Consider the following 22,014-nt stretch of genomic DNA (forward strand, 5'->3'; position numbering starts at 1 on the left):
ACCGATCCTTTCACCTTCAGAGTTCTAGTCTTTGCACCAAACATACATAAGATCAGTACACACTTTCTTGAGATTGTTGACATTTTTAGAAGAAAAAGATCCTAATACGATATACTCATCCTCATAAGCTTCTACCTACGCACTCATTGCCATTGACCCATTGTCACCATTATAATTTAAATTGTCTCACGAAAATATGGATAAAGAAGTGCAAAAATTGGATTTAGTTGCCTTTAATATTGATCGGTACCTCTCTAATCAAAACGAAAAACTATTGTAAAGAGAGAATGGGGAGACAGAGCATCCGTTCCTCCGGTTTAAGAGGGTCGGAGACGAATAATCGAGAACTACGGAGACAATCTTTTTTTTTAGATGGTGAAAAGACCAACATATCCCCACAACAGATAGTGAAAAGACGATTTTACCCCTGTGACGTACGTGAAAATTACTGTTCATCGACCCCCATATTTTTCTATAAAACACTAAAAGGAGCAGTCATCTTCTCCGTTGGAACACCCATCAATATTGTCATATAGAGTTTTAGCTCCTCGTTATTGCCCTCCAAAACGCTGATGTGGCCTGGGTTTTAAAGGCCTGCATTGGTGATGCCCTTTAGTTAGATTACTAGTTGAAGTCACTAACAGCTAAACATAACATACATACCAGAATAGAAACGGTTTTGCCGAGGGATTTGAAGAAGACTCCAGAAGGAAGTTGGACAAGAAAATGCCCACTGATTTTGTTAAACACTTGGGCTTACTGAGAGGTCTGAAACAACCACCCGATACACTGTGGTTAATGACATTAAATTGTCGATATATATGTCACCTATTTTCCTTTTTTCTGTTTTATATATCGGGATATTTCAGTTAGTACTATTTTTTTTGGAAAGAAAATATATCAAGAACCACAGGCACCAAGTTTGGATCTGACATACAATTTGGAAGATCCCCTCTGCCCTGCTGATGACACATCCAGCTTGGTAGAGAGTGGGCATTCCCATTAAAATGTCTGCTTGGAGTGCTTGCCCATCTATATCTACTGAAACTAAAACTCATACATCGAGATATAATAGAGCTCCTAAGAGCTATCATAGTCCAATTACATTCAGGCTCATTGATTGCCTTGATAACCTCCAAAAAATCTCTTTCAAATGCAAACTCTCTACCTTGTAAATGTTCACCTATCTTTACTGCCACCTCTGGTACTTGTATCTCGGCTTCCATAGCTTTGCTTGCCTTGAACCTCCAGAGTGCTGCTCCTACTATGTCTCCTTCACTGTTCCAGGCAATGCATCCCGCTCCGCTCCAGCCCATCCAGTTTCTCTGTAAAGGCAGCATCAAACCTAATTATAATACACTCATTAGGAAAAATTGGAAAAAGGTTATCCAGATTTATATGTCTAAAGATAGATAGAAAGCTAGTGTAAGGAGCATCTTCTCTGAATGCTTGATAGCATTTGTCTGCCTCACTTGACCTGGTTATCACCGCGCTTAAAATCAATTCTTAACGGTGTTATGGACTTATGGTACAATTAGATACGAGATAACATTACAACAAATAATACAAGCACTATCGAATCCAGGATATTCATTGTGATCAAACCATTTTCCATGTTAAAAGGACACTCATATTCGCCAAACAATAAACCACAACTATGAGAACTAGTAATTTTACAATAAAATTAATTAACGAAAATAAAACTGCAAGCAAATTAAATAAATAAAACAAATGTGTGCTTCTTGTGCTCATAAAACAAAGTACATAATTGACAAACAAAGCATAGTGTTGGCGTTTTAATCTCAATTCACGCCCAACACTCCTCAATGACATTGACTTTCTGAAACTCGAATCTGATGTCCCTCAAACATTAAACCACAAAAAGAGGGAATGCTAATTATATAGATCGAAACTGACCTTGGTACAACTTCAAAAGTTCAGGAGCTCTGTACTCATACTTGGCCACATATTTCTGGATGAACTTGGCATCAGTCAGAAGTAGTGCACTAGTGAGCATTCTGTCTTTCTCCAGTAAGCTTTTCGAGATCAGAAACTCAATAACATTCAACCTCGGAATAATCCGCTTATACAAGCTAAGACTGAGTACGTTTGGGTTTTTGGCAAGAAGTTCAGCCTCCCAATTCTTTCGGTTCATGAAAAAATCTAATCCGATCCTAAGCTTTTCCTCTGAAATAGCTATGCACGTAGGTTGGTGTCTAATCGCCAAACGAATTTCTTCATCTGACCAGCCAAAACTTCTAAAAATTCCCATTTTCGCTTCTAGCTTAGCCTTACACACACCTGACACTTCACGAACAGCATAGACGAACATCTTGCCAGAAGGATCAAAACCCATTTCAAGAACTTCTTTGACCGCGTCACTAAAATTATCATTTTCTTGCCAACATGATCGATGTCCAATCAAGATTAGTTTGGAGATACTAGAATCTGGTACACCAAGATCACGCAAGATCTGAACTTTGGGCTCCAAATGTTTCTGAGGATCCAAACGAAGAAACGCAACACTACCCCCTTTGATTATTGCTGAAACGACATTCCCTTCTCTTGGCAGTAACGTCTTGAGCAGTTGGAAACACGGGATGATCGTGTATTCTAAACTGGAATGTAAAAGGTTAGAGCATTTTGTAACGAATTGACATATGTCAGTGTCAGAAAAACCAAGCTGTTTGAGATATTGAAGTTTAGGTTCAAGGGTTTGGTCTGGATCGGACAACAGAACCACAGGGAATCTACTGATCATAATTGTGATTTGAGTATTGGTAAATTCATATTTTTGGAAGAGCTTCAAAACTGAGTCAGGATTAGTTGTGCTCTCAAAGTGAACTTTTTTAGCAGCTTTAAGAGCTGCTTCAGTGGAGAGACCACATGACTTTTCAAGGTAAGAAACTGTGAACGAGGATGAACAATGACTTTCAGTACACTCTGTGAATGATTTGGAGAATTGGTTTTGTATATAGACGAAAGGCGTATTCAGATTTCTACCTATATTGGCTCGAAATAGCAATTTTCTACAAACAACTAAACAAGACATTGACATACTATGAAGGGGGACAAAGATGGAGGTGTTATATTTCTACTTAAAAGTTACTAATAAATAACCATATAAGCACTAGCTATGCAGCCCGACCTTGTGGCCGGGCCTGCTATTTTTAAACCCATCATATCTGGGCCTATATTTAAGGCCCATTAATTTGTGTCTCTTTAATTTTTAAACCAACAATTGGAGTAAAAAACAATTAAATAAGTACTTGGAAGTTGAAATTATACAATATTCAATATCGTTTCTACTTTCTACTTTTTTTTGATAACCAATAACGTTTCAACTTTATCATGGAATATCCAGGCTATCAATGAAAACTTACAATTCTTGAATGAAGGTTTCTGCTGTCGAAACTTGAAAAAAAAACCTACTTTCTTTTCTAACAAAAAGAGAAATCAATCATTCACAAATTTGTCTGTATTTCATCTAAATCTTGGCTAAGTGATACCACAAAACCAATCTATGCCAAAGAGTAGCAAAACAACAATATCTACCTGGAATAGAAACCGACATCTTACAACCGTGCATCTTCATCCCTTGGATATATGACAATAATGGAAATATTTTAGGTTGATATCATTACACTCTTAATAGTATCACCATGTCACCACAATTTTATAGGATTCTTATACATAAAAATGAAATAAGTCCAATTAAAATACACCAATTAAATGGACTAAATGGATAGATCCTTGCCTCTTTGGGCAGTTTGTAACAACATAGAGCTATCTCAAATACATTAATCATTCCCCTACAAAACAGTATGATAAACTCATTCACATCTAGCTTCTCAGTTCTAGGCACAATTGCAAGTTATGAACTACACTCCTCATTCAAATTATTTAAATGAATTCATCTGACCAAACTTAGCAAAAGGGCACAGAAATCAATGTCACATGAAAGGGCTCTCGCTTATGCTAATATCCTCCAAATTTTCCCTTCTCCATATTGTCCTAACTATCTATACATCATGTAATATTGCCACAAAAAAACCAACTGTCGCAAAGTCATAAATAAAAAATCATAAAGGGGGAATAGTAAAAAGCAACAAAGTAATGAAAATGATGCATGAAAGAGTTAGTTTTTATCAAAGTTATGTTTTAAATCCATCCAATTAGGGGTGTAATACGGGGCGGGCCGGGTCAACTGCAGGTCAAATAGTGATGGGTCGGGGCGGGGCGGGTCTAGAGGATACAAATCCAGTGGTTCCTGACGGGGCGGGGCGGGTTGAAGTGTCATGTCTTAGTACCATCACCCGGCCCGTTGGGTCAGTTTAGGGGCCGAGTTTTGGGCGGGTCATCTGGGTCGGGTGGAAATTATCATTTTAACCAAATTTCACTAAAAAAAAACTTTCTAATTCTGCAAGTAATATATTTCCAATTCATAGCATAGAGAAAAAAAGAAATCAATCAATAAAAAATAAACAAAAATAAAAAAAACTTGAATTTGAACCAAAAACCATATTTGTAAATTTGAAACTTATTTATCGTGATTTACCATTTGTAAATTGAATATTTTCCATAGTATGATAAAATGAAAATGGGAGCAAGGATCTATGGTACAAAATAATAAAATATAAACTAAAAGAATTCAAAATTAATACAAGGTTGAATGATTTATTTTCTCCAAAATTCGAAAGTTAAATTTGAACTTTTGATATTTTCCCAATGTTCAAACTTGAATATGTGAAATTGATGTTGAATTCATAAGTTTGTATTCATATCTCTCAAATTCCTACAAAAGTTAAAAGAAATTATAAACAAAATACAAAAATATTAGAGTTAGAGTCTTGAAATTGTGCGGGTCAACGGGGTTGGGTCAACGGCTTTTGACACGGTACGGGTCGGACGGTTTGACGGGGTGGGTTTGAGCATAGAACCTACACCCATAGCCCGACCGCATGAAAACGGTGGCGGGGCGGAGTGGGTCTATTTTTGGGTTTGTGCGGGTTTGGGTGGCGGGTGAAGACCGGGTACCCTACTGGATGATGGGTCAACGGTTTTTTTTTACACTCCTACATCCAATGTAGCAGAATAATCTATATCAAACATAAGTTGCCTAATTTTTACGATAGTTCTTTAAAACAATTTATACAACAAAATGCTTTAGGCAAATTTGGATGATTAATACCTTTTTTTTGTAGCTTGAACAACGGATGATGCTGTGAAGCTTTCTCTTCCATTTGTTTACACCAATTAAGTCTAATAGACCATATTGGTTCATTAAAAAGAATAAAAACCCATCGTTTGGCCACCACCGGAGTGATAAGTTCTATGAAAAACTAATAATTAATACAAACCTAACATGCTTCAATCGAAATGATGTATAAGAAAGACATATCCATAGTTACAAATAGAGGAATGAAGACAGTGTTAAAATACATGAATCTGACAAAAAAAAGAAACTCAATCTTACCAGAAGATTTCACAATAAGATATGAGCAAATGATGACAGCCATGAAGAATTTACTAAAACTATAAGCCCCTACCTAATAAGGGATGGGAGTAAGATCAATGTTAGGGTGGGAGTCAAAGCTTTAGCGATCGCTGTGGTTGCTTGCTTCAATGGTATTATGCTATATAATAGAATATTACATATTAAGTGAAAAAAAGAAAGAAATGTGAAAGAAATGGTAGGATCGAAACGATCTATTGCAGAGGAAGGAGAACCCTGCTGAAGAAATAGTTGCATCAGTTTCTTTCCCTTCCCTCCATACTGGGCTAAGGGCAGCCCTTTCTATTAGGTGGATGCACACGTATCCTAACGGGAATAGCAGATAGAGTTCGGATACTATGCCACTAAACAAAACCACATTCACCGGTTGGAGAAGGTGCTTATGCCAAAAATGGAATGAGACGCAATGTAGACAGATGTGTGCATAGATTACCAATTATTTATAAACGATTATTCATAAACAAATTAGGCCATTCATCAAATTTCGCAACCAATAGTATCTAGAGAGAAATATGCAAGAAAGGAATACACTATACCTGAAGAAGCATTGAAGGAGCTCGTGTTGGTTCTGCTACATGGCTTCTGGTTTTTCTACCACTTAATGATGTCAGTGATGGGCTATTTGCAGTGGTTATATCCCAGAAGCTCCGCTTTTTAGCTGTGGGTGCTGGTGAATGAAACCAATGTTTTGGGCTCTTCAATTCACCTTTCGCTGCTGGCTCCTTGGGTTGCAAGCTCGCCCGTGTAACTACTCTCTTTATTCCTCCTCCACCTCCTACTACTGATGATTTGGATAACTTCCGTGTAAGATCAAGTATGAAATTGTCTTTCTGCTTTAGCTACAATGCATGCTCCTTCTTCATCCTATCTATTTCGGCTTCTAATGCCTTCCTTTGTTTCTTTGAAGCCCTCGGTCATCTCCAAAGCACCCTTCTCTTTGACTTCGGGAGTGTTGAAGCAATTTCCTGTTAAGATGGAAGACTTGGTTCTTCTTTTCGCATTTGCTTTTGCTGAAGGTGGAGTCATGATAGAGGTGGCCGATGAGGGGGTTGGAGTCGAATTTGCTACCAATGATTGTGCTTGGACACTAAGTAATTTCTGCTGTTGGCGAGCAAGTTGGACTCACAGATCACGGTTTTCCTTTTGCAATTTGAGGAGGAATTTTGCCTGATTGGTGTCGGTTGTGGGAACTTGCAATATTTCCTCATTTGCCTCACACGCCTGCAATAGTATATACTGAAAGCTTGAGTTAGATAGTTTTATGTAGAAAAGGAATGAAGAGAGCTGGTTTTCAAAAGTGCTAACGTTAGAGGTGAACCTTTGTGCAATTTCTTTAGCACGATCCCCCAATGGAGAGTGTTCTAAGTCTCGCCAAAGGAGAGTTGCTTGGACTGATGTTGGCAATCATGACAGTGTTGCAGGCTCCACCTAGGGAATCCTTGAGAAGTTGAGTGAGTTTGGAGTTACGATAAGGGATGTGTTTCTTGCCTTCAACCAGAGCATTGATGCAACTACTTAGTGCAAGTAAGGAGCGATTAATGTTGGCACCTTCAATGGACCTAAGTGTTCTCTGATCTGTGGCAAGAGCTCTCTCAGCCTACTCGATTGACAATGTTCATTGTATTGTCTCTAACTCGGTATTCTGCTACAACCTAAAGAAATACACATGCATTAGAATAAGATAACAATTCTTACTCTGAGTTAATTAAGTAATTACAATTCCTACTGTAACTATCACTGAGCTGATTTCAATTTACTGAACTCAAATACCATTAGTTGTTTCTCTTAATTATTCTTCCTAATAAACTTCTTCCAAAATTGCTTCACCTGATGGTGTTACTTGTTTTCAGTCACCTAAACTTTCAATTTTTATTTCTATACTGATGTTTGAATTCACAATTAAGGGAGAGGAAAGTTTCAAGGATTAGCTCAGAGTTTCAGTTCCTAAACAGCCTGATATAAATGGAAATTTGGTTTTGAAAAATTACTATCCAATACCATGTGATTCCTGTGAAAATGTGAGCTTTGTACGTAGAGTATGTTTAGATCCACTCACAATTTGCAACATATTGCATCAAAAAATTTAAAAAGTTATGCACACAAAAATTAATTTCAAAAATAAATGGAGCACCTATTTGTTAAACAAAACCCTCGAAGAAAAAGGAAGGATAATCTTCAATATCTAGTAAACATACCTTCTTCAAGCCCCATTCAAGTTTCTTATTTGCTTCCTTAAAGTCCGAATTGCTCCAGATTCCAACTCAAAACTAACCCTGTTGAATTCCAGGAGACCCAATCAGAAAGACTTGCTAAGAACAAAGGGATCTGCTTACATGCTTTTGCATGTGCTATTACTTTGTTTACTAGACTATAAATTTAAATTTAGAAATTAGTAAAAAGAAAATAAATCCAAATTCTGTGAAAAAATAAATTAATAAAAAAAACTTACAAATCAATGGCTTCCTTCGTCTTCTTCGTGAATGAGAATTCCTTCTTCATCAGTGAGAGATCTTCAATTTTTTAAGAGAAATCGTGATTTTTTATTTTTATTTTTTCATATGATCATTCAAAATAATTTTGTTTGGTTTTTCATAACAAAAGAGATCAAATAAAAGATTTCGACTTTGGAGGAAGGAGATGATTTTTTTTTTGGAGAGAATAGGGTTTCCAAGAGAGACGGATGGGGTGTGGTTTGCCGAAGGTTTTTTTCTCCAAACCCTTATGTTCTCTTTTCTCTTGCTTGCCGAAGCTTTAGAAATTGGGGGGTTTTTTTTTTCTAACGAAGGGTTGAGTTCTTTTTTTATTTGTTAATTACTAAAATATCCCATACGTACAATTGAAATAATGGCGTAGCTTTGTTTTTCGTTTTTACATAACACATGAAAAGACAATTTTGACTTATATTAAATTAGAGAGCAGACCAAACTCAGGATTAGCTTGGTAAGAAGGTGAGTAATTATTTTTCAAGTAGGGACTATTTTAAAAACTTGGCTAACGTGGCTCACTATGAGCATCCTGGGAGAATAGATATTAATGTAGGTAGGATGAAATGAGCGGAGTAATGTCGAAACTCCTAACCGAAATCTTAATCGATATCTTACTATATTAGAAAAATCTGGGGTACGAGGAATAGTGATTTGGTGTCACGTTGTGTCCGTCACAGGGCTATTTTTGACTTTTCGCCCTCTATTGTGGGGGCGCAATCATCAATTCACGAGGTAGAACAAAATTGAAAATTCTATAGAGAGAACGAAGGGAAGGAAACCCAACTCACTCTCTCTTCTTACCTACCCTAAAACAAAACCATTTCTATCACTTACAAAACTTCTCAACATGTTAGGAAACTATACCAGTCGGTCTGTTAGTTGGATTCTAATTAGTAATCTCTTATTTTAGCAATTATTATTTTAGTAGGAGTCTTTGATGTTTGCCTATATAAGGTCAACTTTATGTAATTGAAAGGAGGCTTTTTGAGAATATAATTAAGAACTTAGGTGGTTGATCTCCAATCAAAAGATCTTTGGTGGCTAATCCCCAATCAAAGGATCAATTCCGGTGTTAGATTTTATTATCTGGTAACTGAGCGTTCGGTCTTGGCGATTATCTCGTTCATCTTCTACTGCTATCATCCGTAAGAATCCTACTTTTCCCATCCACATCTAAATTCCTCTCCAAAAAAAAAAAAAAAAAAAAAAAAAAAAAAAGATGACTATCAGAGATTTAGAAGAGCAATTTGCTGACCTTTCTTCTCGAGTAGATGGGATGTCGACAAATATTCGGGATTTGCTACAGGATCGCCAAAGTAATAGCACCATCCTTCAAGAAATTCGAGATTTCATGAAAGAGAGACGTGCTCCACTTCCCATTGAACCTCCACAGCAAGGTGGCGCTAACCTTCCTCAACATCAAGATCCCACGCATCAACGGGGTGATCCAATCATTCAAGGTCGGACTCTTCGTATTGATTTTCCAAAATTTGATGGCAAGGATCCTGAAGGTTGGTTGTTTCGAGCGGAGCAATATCAAGATCTTAATAAAGTTACTGCTGCACAGATGGTTCCTTTGGCTGCTGTTCACCTTCAAGGGGATGCTATCCCATGGTATCGTCGAATGAAACGATCTCTTGGTACTTTAACTTGGGAGCAATTTTCTCTTGCAATCTGCACTCGGTTTAGTTCGCAACAACATATAGACCCTTGCAGTTCACTAGCTAAACTTTCTCAGACTGGTACTGTTCGGGAATTCATCGGCGAATTTGAGTGCCTTGTTAATATGATTCCGAATTTGTTGGAATCCCATCAAGTTAGTATTTTCTTATCCGGTCTTCGTGCTGATATAAGGGCTGGTGTTCGTTTATTTCGCCCGTTAAGTTTGATTGAGGCTTTGAATTGGCACTCTGTCATGAAGATGCCATTACTGCAACCGTCACTCATAATGCAACAAAGTCTGCTTCTCGACCATCTTCTTCTCGGCCTCTTGCTCTACCACCTGCACCAAAGCCTACTACTCAGTTATCTTCTTTTCTTCCAGGTGTTAAACGATTATCTTGGGCAGAACAGAAAGAACGGCGTGAGAAGGGCCTATGTTTCAATTGTCATGAAATTTATAAGCCTGGCCACCGATGTCAGAAGCCACAATTATCCCTTTTGGATGCTGAAACTAATGATGAAATTGAGGAACCTGACTCTAAAAGTGTCGACATTGAAGAACATGTTTCTACACCATTTGAAATTTCTTTGCATGCTCTTGTGGGTTCAACTCGTCCTGAGACTATGCGTATTACTGGTAGTCTTAAAAAAAGACCAATTACTGTGCTAGTCGATTCTGGTTCTACACATAATTTTCTCCACCCCTTGATTGCTAAACAGTGTGGTTACTCAGTTGCAAAAGGGAAGAACTTCGGTGTTATGGTAGCTGATGGTGGATATTTAACTAGTATTGGCATGTGTTATGATGTTCCTCTAAAGTTGCATAATTACATATTTTCCACAAATTTCTCTATTTTGCCTATAAGTGGTTGTGATGCGGTTTTGGGCGCACAGTGGTTACGCTCGTTGGGATTAATCTCTTGGGATTTTGCAAATTTGGTTATGAAATTTACTGTGGGTGATACAGAGTTTACCTTGATTGGTGATAATTCTCCTGCGATCATGAATATGGATAGTGCATTGTTTCAGCGCGTGTTACAGCGTGAGCGCCAGGGGGTTTTGTTACAGTTGGTTTCTGATTCTTCACCGAATTTTGTAGTTTCATCTCCAGTACCGCATGAGGTTGCTGCCCTTGTTTCTCAGTTTTCTGAAATTTTCAAGGAACCTACTACTCTTCCACCTAGTAGATCCCATGATCATCACATCCCTCTTGTCCCCGGCTCCTCCCCAGTGAATGTTCGTCCTTATCGTTATCCTCACTTCCAAAAGGCCGAAATTGAAAAGCTTGTTAAGGAGTTACTTGAGGCAGGTTTTATTCGTCCTAGCTCAAGTCCTTACTCTTCCCCCATTTTGTTAGTTCGTAAAAAGGATGGGTCCTGGCGAATGTGTATTGATTATCGAGCTCTCAACAACATTACTATCAAGGATCGTTTTCCAATTCCAGTGGTGGACGAGTTATTGGATGAGTTACATGGTACAACAATTTTTTCTAAATTTGACCTTCGGCATGGATTTTATCAAATTCTTGTAGATCCAGATGATATTTCTAAGACAGCTTTTCGCACACATGATGGTCATTATGAATTTTTGGTCATGCCATTTGGTCTTTCCAATGCCCCAGCGACCTTCCAGAGTTTGATGAATGATCTCTTTCGCCCTTACTTGCGCAAATTCGTGTTGGTTTTCTTTGACGATATTTTGGTCTACAGTGCTTCTATATCTGATCATCTTCGCCATCTATCTATCGTTTTTGGTATTTTGTGTACCAATCAGTTGTTTTTGAAAGCATCTAAATGCTCATTTGCTCAGCACTCAATTGGTTATCTTGGTCATATTATTTCTGCTTCTGGTGTGTCAGTTGATACAGACAAAATTAGTAGCGTTGTGGAATGGCCAATTCCATCTTCTCTTAAGGGTCTTCGTGGGTTTTTAGGCCTTACTGGATATTATCGCAAATTTGTTAAGGACTATGGAAAAATCGCTGCACCCTTAACCCAATTATTGAAGAAAGATTCTTTTGTATGGAATGATATTGCTATTGATGCTTTTTCTCAGTTGAAGTCCGCCCTGACTACTACACCTGTATTAGCTCTTCCAGATTTCTCCAAGGAATTTTCTATTGAAAGTGACGCTTCTGGTACTGGTCTAGGTGCTGTGCTTATGCAAGGTGGTCGTCCGATCGCTTATTTCAGCAAAGTTTTATCTGGTAAGAATTTAAATCTTTCTGTTTATGATAAGGAAATGCTCGCTATTGTTTCAGCTGTTCAGAAATGGCGTCCTTACCTCCTGGGTCGTCACTTTAAAGTTCTTACTGACCACCGTAGTCTCAAGTATTTCCTCGAACAACGCCTTTCTTCCATAGAACAACAAAAGTGGTTATCTAAGTTATTGGGGCACGATTATGAGATTATCTATCGTCCTGGACATGACAACCAAGCTGCCGATGCTCTATCTCGTGTTTCTGATTGCTCAAGTATCCATGCTATCTCGTCCCCCATTTTTTTGGGTATTAATGAGATTATTCAGGAATGCAATTCTGATGTTTCGATGCGTGCTATTATTAGTGTGGTCTCCACTCTTCTTCTTCTTCGCCTAAGAAACATTATTCTTATGTTGACGATGTTCTTCGTTATAAGGGTCGGATTGTGGTGGTCCCTACTTCTTCATGGTGCTCTCAATTATTGCATTAATTTCATGGAACTCCGATTGGTGGTCACTCAGGGTTCTTACGCACCTATAAGCGTCTACAACAAAATTTCTATTGGCCTGGTATGAAAGGAGCAATCAAATCTTATATTGCCCGTTGTGATGTTTGTCAGCGCAATAAGGCTGAAACTATCTCTCCACCTGGCCTACTCAACCCTTTGCCAATTCATGATGACGTCTGGCTTGACTTATCTATGGATTTTATTGATGGGTTGCCTTCTTTGAATCGGAAGACTACAATATTGGTGGTTGTAGACCGTCTTTCCAAATATGCTCACTTTACTGCACTTTCTCATCCCTATACTGCCACTACTATTGCTGATGTTTTTGTGAGAGATATTGTCCGTTTGCATGGTATGCCTCGTGCTATCGTCAGTGACAGAGGTCCGGTCTTTATTAGTACTTTTTGGGAAGCTTTCTTCCAGATGCAGGGTACTAAATTATGTAAGAGTTCTGCATACCATCCTCAAACAGATGGCCAAACTGAGGTTACAAATCGTACCTTGGAATGTTACCTTCGGTGTTTTGCTGGTCAACAACCTCATGATTGGACAAAGTGGTTGCCTTGGTCCGAATGGTGGTACAACACCACTTATCACTCTGCAATTAAGATGACCCCTTTTCAGGCTGTATATAGCCGCCCCCCACCTTCAATTTCTGCTTACCTTCCTGGTACAACTGTTGTCCATGCTGTAGATATGGCTTTACGCGATCGTGATCGAACTTTACAACTTCTGAAGGGCCATCTCCAATCTGCTCAAGCTCGTATGAAAGTCTATGCGGATTCTCATCGTACTGAACGCCATTTTGAGGTAAATGATTTGGTATTTTTAAGGTTGCAACCTTATCGTCAGTCCACTGCTGCCTCTCAGAGTTATTCTAAGCTTTCTCCTCGTTTTTACGGGCCTTTTCGAATTGTTGCTAAGATTGGTTCTGTAGCTTATAAGTTGGCACTTCTAGCGGGGTGTCGTATCCATCCTGTTTTTCATGTCTCTGCCTTGAAATTGAAGTTGGGTGAATATGTTACTCCCACCGCCAATCTACCACCTCTCGCCGATGTTTTCGCATGGGAACCTGAAAGGATTCTAGATCGTGGTATTTTCAAAAACGACAACAAAGCTGTCACACGTTGGCTAATTCAATGGAAGGATCATCCTGTCGAAGAAGCTACTTGGGAAGATCATCATGAATTTTGTGTTCGTTTTCCAGAATTTTCGGCTTGCGGACAAGCCGTCGTTCAAAGGGGGTAGGATGTTAGGAAACTATTCCAGTCGGTCTGTTAGTTGGATTCTAATTAGTAATCTCTTATTTTAGCAATTATTATTTTAGTAGGAGTCTTTGATGTTTGCCTATATAAGGTCAACTTTATGTAATTGAAAGGAGGCTTTTTGAGAATATAATTAAGAACTTAGGTGGTTGATCTCCAATCAAAAGATCTTTGGTGGCTGATCCCCAATCAAAGGATCAATTCCGGTGTTAGATTTTATTACAACAGTTCTCAATTTTTCTCTCTCCCCCTTTCGCTCTCTTGCCAAGCTTACAGGATGACGATAAGAAGGATGAAGGTTAGTTCAAAATGATGAAATCATCATTAAATTTTCGACTTTGTTCTTGATGATTTTTATTTGTTACAATTGTATAGGTGATTTCATTTAGGAAAGCGACGAGAACACAATTTCACATGTTTAAATTTGGTTTAATTGTGAAATTATTATTGTCTCGATTTACTATTTAATAAAGGCACAATACACTCTTTCGTTCTGTTTTTGGCTGATTGCTTCTCATTTTTAAAATTTAATAAGTGCACAAGGAATTGGTTATTAACTCAATGAACTAAGTAAACCCGTAAAATGTTAAAGGAGTAATTTGTACCACACTGTATTTTAACCAGAGGCACACACTATGGAAATTAACCAATAAATATAGATTATTTTCCTAATTTGTTTGTTCATATATGCTTATATAATGTAATAAAAGCATGTTCCATTGCTATAGAGTAAGCTTTGCGAAACCATGAATTTTAGGATTTTGTATTGTACAGATATAATTCTTAAATGGTCCGCATTAATTTACCTTAGAATTGAACATTTTCTATTACTTTGATGTCATTCGTTTAGTACAAGATTAATCTTCAAGATGAGAGTGTATCGATGTATTTGGTTCCACCAGTTTTTCTTTTTAACTCCTTTTAGTTCATAAGTGAAATCTAAAACCATTTGACACTATTTTATTGAAATTTATAAGCAGAGTGACCTTTGCATACAGTCTAATATATGATATATCATTTTGTTTTTTTTTCTTCAGGGCTACTGCAGTAGGAGTGCGTGGCTTGAAAAATGGAAAATTTAGGAAATATATGTCAATTGGACTTCTGGTGCCAAACATGCAGGCTAAAGTTGTGAATTGGAACTTTGGTTATGTATGCCTCCAAGCAATAGTGGTGAGCTATGGTTAAAGAGACTTGGTGTTATGAAAGGTATGCGGGAAAAATTAGGAATTTAATATACTGAACTAGATATGGTGAGGTTTGGTTTTGAATTATGATGAATTGGCCAAATGGGTTCTTATTTTCCGGTTTTTCATTTATAATAATACAACATGTGAGGGTAGCTTAGTTTGGTATGCACATTTAGCTTTTCAATCTCTTTGTAGGAATTATGTTTTTGTCGTTATTGTAAGAAACTCAAACTTTGAAGTTTTATGAGTGGGATTTTAAATATAAAGAAGTGAATCTTCCAGCTGGCTAGGTGTTTAGGTGTGAGCAAGTTTTATGCATGTGGGAGTTGTTATAGAAACTTAGGTTCATAAATCTCAAAGATAGATTTTTTTTTAGTCCCACTAAACTAAGAAAGATTCTCATACCATGGCAAGATATATCTTAGAAGTAGCATATGTGATAGTGACATTGCTAATATATAAATGCAATAGAAGCTAACTTTTATTTTGGATAATATGATTTTGGGCGCCACTAATTACAAACTTTGGTGCAAATGAAATTCTAATGCTCAGCAATGTGAATTTGTCTATATAGTTGTGTCTACTTCATCAACTGTTCTCGAGGTTCAGTTTCGCCTTTTTTTTTTTTTTTTACTTGTACTTGCTCAATGATTGATTTATGAGTAGAACATGTTAGAACTAGCTAGATACCTCACGTTCACAACAAAGTGCATCTTTCGTTACGTTTTGTACGAGTAAAATTGTGAATTTCTTGGGGTTTTCAGTTACTGACAAGGGTTTTAGAACAGTTCAAAATCAACTACCTCTTGATACTAATGATATTCTTGATATTCTTAAAGCTGAAAAAGCTAGCTTCACCTGATCTCTGGCATTTGAGTTGGAATAAAGAGAGATTTATGTGTAGTTCAGTTTTGATATCTCCTTTATCCCTTTTATTTCCAAAACCAAAGTGAAGAAAACATTTTTTTTTTCTCATTCCCAGGTATATGTCCGAAACCCATCCGTCCAGAGAGGGTGAAATTATGTTCAGCAGGAGCCCGTGCAAATCTTGGAAGCCGCCAACCCTGTTCAGAGGTACAACATGTGATCGAGTTAATATTCTGTTTCTGATTTTTGGCATTTTGTTGCAGTTTTGTTTATCAATTATGTTTATTACACATCGTCATTAATTATTCTAGAGTCTGGTTATTTCCATGGTAACTGTGAAGGTTTCATTTGGCTACGGTTACATGTTTAATATTTCCTTAAGAGTTCATGGCAAATGGTACGCCAGAGTACAAATCTAGCGCAGGGCAGTGAGAGGTAGGGACAAAGGAAGAAGAAGACAAAGACAAGAGTAAGAAGAAGAGAGGAACTGATAGGGTAGTGGAAGATGTGAGGACAAGGAGAATATGCATCATTCAAAGACCAGTAGGATGGACCTGTTTCTCCCCCTCTCTCTCTCGGCACCCAACCAAAAACTTGCTTCACTCATGGAATTATAATCTCCAGAGAAGCATCTAGACCACAACTTCTGCAAATTTCTTTTTAAAGACTTCAAAGGTAACACATTTGAGATGGAGATTTGTTCTCCTAACATGCAGTGTGTGCTATACTGTGAACAGAAGTAGCTTAGAATTGAAGGATTGCCAAGTGTGATGCAACTTCCGTGGTAGTTGACCCATATTGGATAATTTTTATGCTCTGTTAACGTATCTTAATCATTGTCTTATAATGTGTATCCTGTTTATTATCAAGGACTTCGGACACTAAGATCCTGGCCCTATATAAGATGGTCTCTCCTTGATCTGTCTCACTGGATAGAAGAATTTTCTATTGAGCTTGTCGTCAGGGCCGGCTCAACCCAAAGTGTGGCCTAAACTTCTAAAAACTCCCATTTTCACTTCTCGCTTAGCCTTGCACACACCTGACACTTCACGAACAGCATAGACGAACATCTTGCCAGAAGGATCAAAACCCATTTCAAGAACTTCTTTGACCGCGTCACTAAAGTTATCATTTTCTTGCCAACATGCTCGATGTCCAATCAAGATTAGTTTGGCGATACTAGAATCTGGTACACCAAGATCACGCAAGATCTGAACTTTGGGTTCCAAATGTTTCTGAGGATCCAAACGAAGAAACGCAACACTACCCCCTTTGATTATTGCTGAAACGACATTCTCTTCTCTTGGCAGTAACGTCTTGAGCAGTTGGAAACATGGGATGATCGTGTATTCTAAACTGGTATGTAAAACTTTACAGCATTTTGTAAGGAATTGACATATGTCAGTGTCGGAAAAACCAAGCTGTTTGAGATATTGAATTTTGGGTTCAAGAGTTTGGTCTGGATTGGACAAGAGAACCACAGGGTATCTACTGATGATAGTTGTGATTTGAGCATTGGTAAATTCATATTTTTGGAAGAGCTTCAAAACTGAGTCAGGATTACTTGTGCTCTCAAAGTGAACTTTTTTAGCAGCTTTAATAGCTGCTTCAGTGGAGAGACCACACGAGTTTTCAAGATAAGAAACTGTGAACGAGGATGAACAATCATTTTCAATACACTTTGAGAATGGTTTGGAGAATGGGTTTTGTATATAAACGAATCGGGTATTCAGATTTCTACCTCTATTGGCTTGAAACAGCAATTTTCTACAAACAACTAAACAAGACATAGGCATACTATGAAGAGCAAAGGAACCAGGGGCGGATCCAGGATTGCCACTCAAGGGGGGCTGCTACAACTAATATACACTACAAATTTTGTTTTTGGGATGAATTATACACTCTTATAACTAGTATTTTTTTTTTACGGAAAAGTTGGGTGTGTCCCCCCCCCTAGATCCACCCCTGCCAGATACAATTATTAAGAAATGTGTGGTTTAGTATATTGCATACCCTGCCAAAACCAACAGTTTCACCTCCAGCATATCCAAGTCCTAAAGCAGCAACTCTAGCTTTTTGTGAAATACTACTAGCACCTAAAGTAGCTTGACTTTGAATCTTCCCACAAGCTTGAACAAAATGTGTTGGACCAGCAAGGTACCCAAGTCTCCAACCAGTCATTGCAAACGCATTCGAAAACCCATTAACAGTCAATGTTCTCTCCCACATTCCAAGCAAAGAAGCAAAAAGCTAATATGAGTAGCTAGTGCTTAAACAATATGTTCATAAATCTCATCCGATAACACTAATAGCCTAGGATGTTTCAAGAACTATTTTAGCAATCTCCTCCATAAGTTTTCTAGGATAAACAGATCCGGTTGGATTCAAGGCTTAACATAGAATAAGTACCCTCGACTTCTCATTAAGTTTTGATTCTAAAACTTTAGGATCCAACAAAAATTATTATTCAAAGATGTTTCTACAATCACCGGATTTGCATCACCATTCTAGCCATTTCGGGACAACTAACAAAAACGGATCGAAATTATAACCTCATCACCCTAAGCAAACAAACATCAAGCAATCCTTTAAGTACACTTTATTTAGCACCATTACTAACTTAAATCGATCGGTGTATAACTAATACCATTCTCTTCTTCAAGTTTATGACATATCGCTTTTACGTAACTCAAAAGTACCAAAGATTAGGAGTATACCTTGTATGCCCTTCACGATCGCATTAATCCCTCGCTTCAAAGAATCAATCGATGGGGTATCGAAATCGGGTTCTCCACCGCTAAACAGATAACAAGTACACCGGCTTGAACTAGTGCAATAGCTTGATCGGTTATCGTAACGGTTCTCAACGGTTTCACAGAATTCACTCTAGGACTCAATGTAGTATCGACTGTAAATGGTGTTCATGCTAATTTTTATTTTTTTTGGGAAGTTTGGGGTTGTAGCCCCAATCAGCCAACCTGTAGATCCTCCCCTGAAAGGAACTACAAGGGCTTTAGAGACGTTGAAGGGTTTTGCACTATAAGATTTGAAGTAAAACAAAGATGGGGTTGTTAGGGCATCATCAATGGGGCCTGGATACGGGCCTCTATCTCTAAATTTAAAGGACCTTAGCGAAAAACTGTTTCCGACACGGCCCCTAAATAGGCTTCCAATTTAACTATCCTGGATATATCTCTTCATTTCTATGGATGTTTATAAAGGACCTGAAGCCCAAAGGCTACTTGAAATTTTGCACATGACCTTCACTTAAGTCACGTGACTTCACTTTTTGATTTTTCGGTTTTATTTCTATGGGTGGAACTTGGGTTGGGTTAGCCCAAGCTTGAATTTTGTTAGAAGTAGGCTAACATTTCAAATCTGTGATCCGGGCTTGGTCTTGTAAAATCAAAACCCGATTCAATTTCGGGTTGGATTTGGGTTAGACTATCAAATAACCGAAAAACTCGAGCCTGTCTGATATATGTACGTATACATTTCATTCTTTCTATTTTGTTATATTGTTTCCTTATAAGGATTTATTCTTGTCAAAAATAAGGTTCAGAATATCAATTTAAGAGAGAATAATTAAATCAATTAGGTTAGTTTCCCTTTCAAATAGTCAAATCCCTTTGAGTTAGTTAGAATATTGAATTTCGGTGTGATTTATCTCTTAATTTATTTATTTAACAATTTACAACGAATACTATCATTATTTGGTGGCCGAGCGCGATAGAGTCACTGAGTTAGAAGCGCAGGTGTTAGAACTGACATTGTGAGAATCACGGCGAGGGAGTAAATCAAAGAAGAGACAAGCTGGTGAGGGTTCGAGCAGAAATTAGTTTAGAATTTGTTTTTATGTGTGTTTTGATTTACTTTTATGGATTTTGTTTAGTTGAATGAATTAAATCATATTTGTTTAATGAATGAATTTTGGTTAGTTGAATGGATGTGTGGATTGTTGAGTTGTGGAATAAATGGTAATGGATTGCGGAGTGAGTGGAATGGAATGGAATGAATGGAGTGGAATGAATATGAATTTGTATATAAAAAGAATAACAAGATTTCTCAATTTTTGCGTCTGCCAGGTACAGACGGCAGAGTTTCTGCCGTCCATCCATTTATTTAAAAGCGAGACCAGGGCGACGACAGTTTAGTTTAAATGCGCGCCATACATAAATAAATAACCAACAGATGGCAGGAACTATGCCGTTTGTATCCCGGAACTTATTATGGCAGTTGCTTGCGAAGGTCTTAACTTTGGCTCGGTTTTTTGCTCCTTCCAAATTTAAGACTCTTTTAGCAACCTCATTGGAATGATATTTTTGTGGTTGGGGTGCTATATTTGCCTTTAGCAGCCCATATAGCCCCCCATTGGACTTGCTCTTAACGAAAAACTGCTTCCAATGTGGCCCCTAAATAGGCCTCCAATTTAACCATCCTGGATATATGTCTTCATTACTATGGATGTTTATAAAGGACCTGAAGCCCAAAGCCTAATTGAAACTTTGCACATGACTTCACTTAAGTCAGCACGTGACTTCACTTTTTGATTTTTCGATTTTGTTTCTAGGGGTGGAACTTGGGTTGGGTTAGCCCAAGCCCGATGGGATAAAACCCGACTTTTGTTAGTCCTAGGTGTGGAACACCTTAACACGTCAAAACCCCTCAGTTGCCAAAACCTCGAGAGAACACAAAACGTTTCATGTTCCAACATAACACAATCATTACTCACCCACAAATCGCCGTGATTTCGGGCCCACGAATCCAGCCCAACAGTTCCTGCACATTTTTCAAAAGCCAATTAAGCCTACCAGCTTTCCAACACGTGTTTTAAAAAAAAAATTATTTTACCCTTCCTTTTTACATCACAGCTGTCCAAAGAATGGATCAAATAAAGGGGGTTGTGTAAGTACCCTCCGTTCTGTACTACAGTACACGTGTCCATACACTAGGTCATTCTCCATCAGCTCGTACCACTTTATCATAACATACCAACGACTCGACCCTAGGTCGTCCTAAGCATCAGTTACAGCCATATATGTAAGCAAATCAACTAGCGCAATCTTGGAGTTCAGTCAACGCACCAATCAAGAAAACATTAACTTTGTAACATCAGAGTAATAGCGAATCATCAAGATAGCACACAAGGCGGATCCACACTTCATAACGGCCTGGAACAAATAAGGAAAATCAGCTCAAACATCTATAAGTAGAGAGAGATGAACTACGTAATGCTTGATTCAAGTTTACCCCAAGAAACTTGATACGTAGGCAACTCTTATCCCAAGAAGAGTGCAGCCATTCTCTATCACACAAATAATCAAGTCGTTGTCCAGTAAACACCAAATATCTACAATTAATGGTCCAAGTGGTTACTATCCCCTAAATACATGTATGTATCCAGATTTGTCAATGGCTCAAAGTTTTCCATTTCATCAACATGGACCCCCAAGCATGCCAATGATGTTGTTTAATCACTCTCTGTTTTATTCACAGATTTGCTAATTCTATCCAATCTATACTAAAATCTGATCATTAAGCTAAACATCGTAAAATTGAAATTCTGAAGTTAATTTGCAGGCTTCCGTAAAATCATCGGAGTACATAATCCAACAGGACATTCCCAATATTCAGGCATATATAAATGAAGTTTAAGTTTTTGTTTTATTTTTTCTTCCAATTTTAATTCTTTAATACATATTTCTCACTGGTTCTTATTTGGATATGGTGTAGGCAAGAGCTGAATCATCCCGCCCACAAGCTCTGTGGATTTCTTTGTTTGAAATGGTATCTTTAGCTTACTGTGAAGTCCAACTCAAGCTTGTTTTCGAAAGTGGGAAGAAAAGGTCCAGGAGCTTGTTTTGGAAGGTTTGTGCTGAGATGAGAAGAAGGCAAGCAGCCAAGAATAAGAGGTCTTCCTTTAGCCGCTTTCACTAGGACCCTTTCAGCTACTCCCTTAATTTCGACAATGGCAACTCTGGTTTCTTTTGCTAGTTTACATGCCAAGCACCAACATGGCAACATGGCAACATGACTGAATGCTAGATTTTAGTGTAGTGTACCCTCTTTCCATCTGGGTATTTTGATGGGTTTATTTTGTCAAATCTATATTCCTAGCTAGCTTGTATCTAAACTATAACCCATTTCAATTTTGGCATTTCACTTCAGGAATGTAAACATGGCTTTGTAAGTTGAGACTGGTTTTGCAGTTTTGCTATGTTAATTTTGTTGAATAGATAGAGAAACACTCTCGCAACATTTCTCAGCTTCAAAAATTGTCTCTCTAATTCTCTAAATGTAAGACATTCAATATTTTTTTGT

At 37.8% G+C, this 22,014-nt stretch overlaps 4 protein-coding genes and 1 pseudogene across 5 annotated transcripts in view; 2 read left to right on the forward strand and 3 right to left on the reverse strand.

The window, feature by feature from the left end:
- The window catches only part of LOC147490723 (putative DEAD-box ATP-dependent RNA helicase 29), a 62,870-nt gene that overhangs the window by 11,579 nt on the left and 29,277 nt on the right, over positions 1-22,014 (reverse strand). The window lies entirely within an intron of this gene.
- LOC147490724 (transcription termination factor MTERF8, chloroplastic-like) lies at positions 872-3,086 on the reverse strand. Of its 2 annotated transcripts, none has more exons than XM_086568487.1 (2): positions 1,918-3,086; positions 872-1,345 (listed from the first exon to the last, which is right to left on the reverse strand). In XM_086568487.1, the coding sequence occupies exons 1-2, from the start codon at positions 3,056-3,058 to the stop codon at positions 876-878; spliced, it is 1,611 nt and encodes a 536-aa protein (XP_086424613.1). In that variant the 5' UTR covers positions 3,059-3,086; the 3' UTR covers positions 872-875. The 2 variants fall into 2 exon arrangements, with proteins under 2 accessions (XP_086424613.1, XP_086424614.1); XM_086568488.1 differs by having other exon boundaries at positions 1,038-1,325.
- On the reverse strand, positions 5,529-7,860 carry LOC147490725 (kinesin-like protein KIN-8A; annotated as a pseudogene).
- LOC147490726 (uncharacterized) lies at positions 8,770-13,796 on the forward strand. Its single transcript, XM_086565151.1, is given in 2 exon segments — positions 8,770-10,285; positions 10,288-13,796. Coding segments are annotated over 2 exon segments (3,216 nt in total). The 5' UTR covers positions 8,770-9,220; the 3' UTR covers positions 12,439-13,796.
- On the forward strand, positions 13,796-21,952 carry LOC147490727 (uncharacterized). The gene is made up of 4 exons (XM_086565150.1): positions 13,796-13,934; positions 14,674-14,845; positions 15,809-15,900; positions 21,427-21,952. The coding sequence occupies exons 2-4, from the start codon at positions 14,791-14,793 to the stop codon at positions 21,628-21,630; spliced, it is 351 nt and encodes a 116-aa protein (XP_086421276.1). The 5' UTR covers positions 13,796-13,934; positions 14,674-14,790; the 3' UTR covers positions 21,631-21,952.

This window comes from Coptis chinensis, chromosome 6 (genome assembly GCF_015680905.1).
Source record: "Coptis chinensis isolate HL-2020 chromosome 6, ASM1568090v1, whole genome shotgun sequence".
Lineage (NCBI taxonomy): Eukaryota > Viridiplantae > Streptophyta > Magnoliopsida > Ranunculales > Ranunculaceae > Coptis > Coptis chinensis.

Excerpts from the sequence above, each read along its gene's own strand:
- LOC147490724 (XM_086568487.1), bottom strand. The coding sequence starts at position 3,058 with ATGTCAATGTCTTGTTTAGTTGTTTGTAGAAAATTGCTATTTCGAGCC. Across the intron at positions 1,346-1,917 it reads ACTTTTGAAGTTGTACCAAG|GTTTGATGCTGCCTTTACAG; the intron begins GTCAGTTTCGAT and ends TATTATAATTAG.
- LOC147490727 (XM_086565150.1), top strand. The coding sequence starts at position 14,791 with ATGCCTCCAAGCAATAGTGGTGAGCTATGGTTAAAGAGACTTGGTGTT. Across the intron at positions 14,846-15,808 it reads GAGACTTGGTGTTATGAAAG|GTATATGTCCGAAACCCATC; the intron begins GTATGCGGGAAA and ends TCTCATTCCCAG. Across the intron at positions 15,901-21,426 it reads GCCGCCAACCCTGTTCAGAG|GCAAGAGCTGAATCATCCCG; the intron begins GTACAACATGTG and ends GATATGGTGTAG.